This window comes from Oculina patagonica, unplaced genomic scaffold (genome assembly GCF_052425735.1).
Source record: "Oculina patagonica isolate OP01 unplaced genomic scaffold, crgOcupat unplaced739, whole genome shotgun sequence".
NCBI classification, from domain to species: Eukaryota; Metazoa; Cnidaria; class Anthozoa; order Scleractinia; family Oculinidae; genus Oculina; species Oculina patagonica.
The window spans coordinates 1-5,433 of NW_027558624.1; the positions used below are offsets into that span (position 1 = coordinate 1).

A 5,433-nucleotide genomic window follows, 5' to 3' on the forward strand; every position below is an offset into this window, starting at 1 on the left:
TTAAACTTAAGGCCCAGTAATACGGGCAGCATTTTCTTCCAACTTGCCTCGCAAGATTATTGCATTGCAAGTTGTAACGTGTTGTTGAACTCGTGTCTACGCCACGCCACGGGTGGTAATATGTGCAACAACATTTTACAACTTGCAATGCAAAAATGTTGCGAGACAAGTTTGAAAGAAAATGTTGCCCTTATTTCTGGGAATTAAAGTAAACTAAGATTGCAACAACCAAAGAAACACCTACGTGTAAATTTTATATTGGTGCAGCGACATGACATCTTGTCGCTATTCTTTGTTGTATTCGATTGCTGTAATACCAAGTTTGATGACCCCGAACTATTCTTAACTCGTTCCAACGCTCGGTTCCAGGTCATGCCTTGTACCAGTCCTCCTGTGATGATAGAGCAGTTGAGAGTTATGTTGGAGCCTGGATCTACTGTCATCTGATTGGTTTGTTGACACACTGACGGGGAACAGGAAGACTTGATTTCACACTTCATGTCAGTCGAGGATGAGGCATCTATTAATTAAAAACAAAAACAAATAACAGAAAACTAGCTTTCTATTCATTATAGGTATCTTAGATTTCAATATGATTTGTCGAGAACAAAGCATCTCTGTGAGTGATTGGTCTAAAGATGTTGGGCAACAAAAGTTCATAAGCTAGAAGTCTACGTCTGGGATTAGGGCGCGTGCTATGTCTTTCGCGAGTAAGCTATTTTTAGAACAAACCCTGCGCGCGAGAAAATGACGTAATTTATGGCAGGCACATGCACGTGCAATGATGGCGTGCACTTGCAATGCGATTGTTGCAAGTTGATGCAAATAAAATTACTGTCTTCGGTCGCGGTCGTAATTGGTTTGTGAGGGTTATTCATTTTGGCGGACTAAGAAAAGAAATATAGAAAATAACTGGTTGTCGGAAAAAAACACACAAGTGCACGCGACAAGACCGAAAAGTGGTCTGGGTAATCACTTGAATTTTACATATTGGCCTTGAGGAAATGTACAAGTTTGTATTTTTGCACGTGAAGATTTTGTTTTTCCTCTCAGGAGGTCTTTTTCTGTAACTTTTCTTTTACTGTCGCATGTCTTTGAGTTTTAAAAATTCTTCTAAAATTCAACGTGGCAAAAAGTACCTTGTTTTCACATGTCCGAAGAGAAAGAAAACGTGCAAATTCGCATTTGTCGTGTGGCCATCTTATTAGTATTCAGCGCGTACAGTAGCACAATACGTCTACCCAGTTTTGTGCTTTTTTCCGACAATCTTTCTCGAATTAGCTGTATATTGCGGTAATAACAAACGCGTTACGATTTCTCATGGTCAACTTTTCACTTTTGCTGGTAACTTTCATTTCCTTCGTTGAATGACAAGCGTCATACGGCTCGGAATTTTCGCTGACAAAACTTGTCCCATCTCGACATCCGGTTTTACTAAAAGATTTGTCGCGAGCTCATTGGTTAATTCTTATCATTAAAAGAGACAAGTAGATGAAAGTTGCTGGTGTGCTCTTCGCCAAAACCCATCGCGCTCGTTCATTTTCTTTCAGTGAAGTTTTTTTATTGCATAAAACAAATTTATTCCAGCTAAAAATGACCATCGACAACTTGCAAACAGCCACAATTCTTTTTACGAACAACAGAGAATCGACCGAAACGTCTGGCCGATTACTGATATCAATACCTCAATAACAAGGCGCTATGGCTTATGGTGATAATTAGTCATTGTTCGACACGCTAATTATGTTTTTTGATGTGAAAACTGTGTCTAATAATTAACGTAGAATCAAAGTTATGCCGGAATCGGATCTGAAATCACAACAACAATCATTTTTCTTTCAATGATGGCTTTTCTAAATATCGATTATTGATACGCGAGGCTTTATAAATTGTTCGGAGGAAGTCTTTCCTCCACGTTCTATTAACTAAATGGGTTTATTGCACTTTTCACCTTATTCTGAACCATAACTCATTAATATTTAAATCGTGACATCGGAGAACAATTCGGATAACCCAAAAGTTCGGCAAGGACCCGCTAACTGTGGTTCGAATCTTTATTTTGAAAAACATAAATATTAAGTTTAAAAAACAAAATACGTAATAATCCCGTTTAGTTTTACGTCGCCATTTGTGGGAGGATTGAAGACAATTAATGAGCTTTTTATTCAGGTCCATATGCCTTCAAACACATTAATGATTCATGTCCTTGCCAAAAAAATCATTTGGCATGAAGACTGTTTAACAAGTAACAGAGAACTTATGCGTATTGGTTAGTAATTTTTTGATCTTGAAATGAACGGGACGAAAATTTGGGAAGAGTTTTTGTTGGGAAAAACCGCGAAAAAAGCAGTTCGTGATAATAAAATAATGACGTCATTTATTATGGGTATCACATAATTTTTAAATACTCGGTCTCGACTAATATTTCCCATGGAGTAAAGTATGGTGTGTTAATTTCAAGAAACTAACTTAAAAATATAACTTTAAAGAAATATAAACTCCCTTCAATGCGATAGCGCCTGGAAACAAAGTTTCTGAACTGTATGTTATTTTTCATTTGTCGGTACCACTTGCAAATGAACAACAAAAGATGATAAAGTTGATGAGTTAAAATTTAGAAAGTGCACAATAGTGCATGTAATGTAAGAAGAGTGACTCTCTTTACATACCTTGAATCATGAGAAGTGATAAAGAACAAAGCAAAAAGTATTTCACCAAACAAAGTTTGAAGTTTTTCCCCAGGTGTTGATTCTTCATGTTTACAATTCCAAGCGTGAACTGCAAACGGCTTCGTCGAATTATTTTACTCTTACACTATTGTTTTCTTAAATAACTTTACCCACTTTTATCTTTGATCATTGATCAATGTGCGCCTACTCTTCGCGTTTTTTTTTGTTAAATTTCTGCGAGCGGCTCTTACTGATTCGAGCGTGGTGTGGAGCGGGCAAATGTTGTTCATTTATGTAAAACAGGATAACATATGAATTTAAATGCGCTGTTGTCAGTAACCAAACACGGGGTGAGCTTGCACAATAAAAGATCCGCCCATCTCGTTACACATGCAGCGACAGCCGTAATAAAGAAGGCGACAATCTAGAAGCTTATGAGAAATATGTTACTTAACTATTTTACTTATCTTAAAAAGTTTTGAGCAAACCTGTCAAGTAAGGATATGAATTAACATATTATGTGTTGCAAATCAGACAAGCGAAGAAAAAAAACTTAAAAACCTTCCGTCATGGGATAGTCTTGATGCGTCAACAAATTCTTAGAAATAACAGTGAGAGAAATGTATGGAAATGAGCCTAGAGAATGCAGCCGGCAATGTGAAAAACAGAAGCGCCGAGCTAGCGCGGGGCCAATTCAATTTAGCGTGTCATTCGGTAATGGAGAATGTGTGGGTCTAAAATGTTTATGATTTATATCTTCCACATCCCGGAAAAAATCGTGCTTTTATCGAAGCAAACGTTTTTTTCTTCAGACAAATGCCATGTTTTGTTACTTTATACCATGTTTTTTGACAAATGTTGCTTTGTTGATTATTTTTTAAATATTTTAAAAATGCTGTTGTTCATTGACTTCATCCTTTAGGGACTGTCAATAAGTACCGAGGGGGGGGAGGGGGTGGTCAAAGGGCGGTGCAATTGGAAAAAGTGGAGACCCACCCCTTCCTTCCAGCTCAAAACACCCACCCCTGGGCGAGGGTTGGAAATTACATGATCCAACCCGGGGATCCACCCCTTTCTACAAAAAATAGTTACCGGTAATAAGGAAAAAGTCTCTTTGATTGTCTGTAATGGATTAGAGGTTTTTGAATTGATATCAGCTTTTAAAGTGCGATCCCAATCTACGCCACCATAATTGTCCCTAATGGACACTGTAATTCTATATGTAGTTTCTTACACATCTTCTTTCGTTACTTAACACACCAAAGCAGGATGAATTTCTGTGAAAAGTCCGTGGGAAAACTTAGACATAAACATATGCAAAAACTGAAACTATACGTAATAGAAATTCATAAATAATTACTGCGGAATCCTATTTGACCGGAATTGGCAACATAAACTAAGACCACTGTATATCGTACCATTCATGTTTGCAATCTGTTTGAGAAATGAGTTAACTAGTAAGCAATCTACGCAGGCTAGAGAGAGACGAGCTAAAGGAATGTTATGATCACAATCCATCTACGGGGGGTGTGGGGGCATGCTCCCTCAGAAAATTTTGAAATTTCTAGGCTCGGAAATGCTATTTTCAGCGTTCTCCACCATATATTTCGTCGAAAAATAGATCTCATCAAGTGTTAAATGATGGCAGGTATTAATAGGACCTTTCCTTCTGCACGAATTTTTTTCTTTGCCTTCCCCTTTGCACGTTTTTTTTTTTTCTTGCCATTTTGGCCTGCATGAATTTTTTGTTGGTTTTTCCCCCACCCCCCCCCCCCCCCATCACTTTTCTAATGGTCCGTCCCTAATGGCAATTGTTGAGACAGACGTCATCGATAATTAACATTCCATTAATTATTACGCTTACCCGGCGTCTCCCGTTGTGTAAACTCAGAATTAGCTAATATACTGCCTCAAGCCATGTGACGTTCCTATTTTCTACAAAGCACGTTTGTTAAGATTTTTTTTCCTTCCCTGTGACATGGAATAGATTTTTTTCACCAGTTCAGCGACTTAAGGAATGAAGCGGTTTTTGTCAGTCTGTGAATTTCAACAAAAATGTTACAATTATTGTGGAAAATGAATGCTAGACTTATTTTCCTAAAAGTGCACTCCATATTTCTGTAAATATCTGTCGAGATATTAAATAAAACGTTCACTGATGTCAAGAAAAAGGCTATCCAAGATAGATAAAACAGCAAGAAAGTGAAAAATTATTCTGATTCTAAATGCCGTCTACTCATTTGTTCTTAGGCGCGTAAGCCGTTTTTAGTAAGGTTTTGAATAAATATCGCATGTCGTTGTCGATAAAAGATGTCCCCAGCTGGCCGCAGACTCGTCTTTAATAAAGCCAACCAGTGGATTAAAAAAATGTATGTAAAGCACTTACCTGTGTGAAATATAACAAACAGCATGGCGAAAAGACAACGACTTACAGACTGAGAGGGGGAAAAGTTACTTGGAGCAAGTACTTTCATGTTTCACAACAATTGTTGCTGCCTGCGTTTGCCTTTTGCTTTTGTCTTCCAAAAGCTCTTTCAATGATTCATAAAATGTATTTTACCATTATATTAACGAGCATGTGTCGGTGATTGATTGGCATTTTTGCGAGTTATAGCGACACTAATTTCAGCTCGCGCGTTTCAATTAGTATAAAACACGCGAAACACAAACGTTTTAAGCAATGGGCCTCTTAAATCGGCTTGCAACAGTTTTATCTATCACGTTCAAGTTTTGTGCTACGTTATGACAAGAAGCAGCATAGCGA

At 37.7% G+C, this 5,433-nt stretch overlaps 1 protein-coding gene across 1 annotated transcript; it reads right to left on the reverse strand.

The window, feature by feature from the left end:
• Window positions 1-244: 244 nt before the first annotated feature.
• LOC144641185 (uncharacterized) lies at window positions 245-5,162 on the reverse strand (the record flags this gene model as incomplete). Its single annotated transcript, XM_078500223.1, has 2 exons — window positions 5,056-5,162; window positions 245-520 (listed from the first exon to the last, which is right to left on the reverse strand). Coding segments are annotated over exons 1-2 (364 nt in total), but the record flags the coding sequence as incomplete, so codon positions are not given.
• Between the last annotated feature and the right edge of the window lie 271 nt (window positions 5,163-5,433).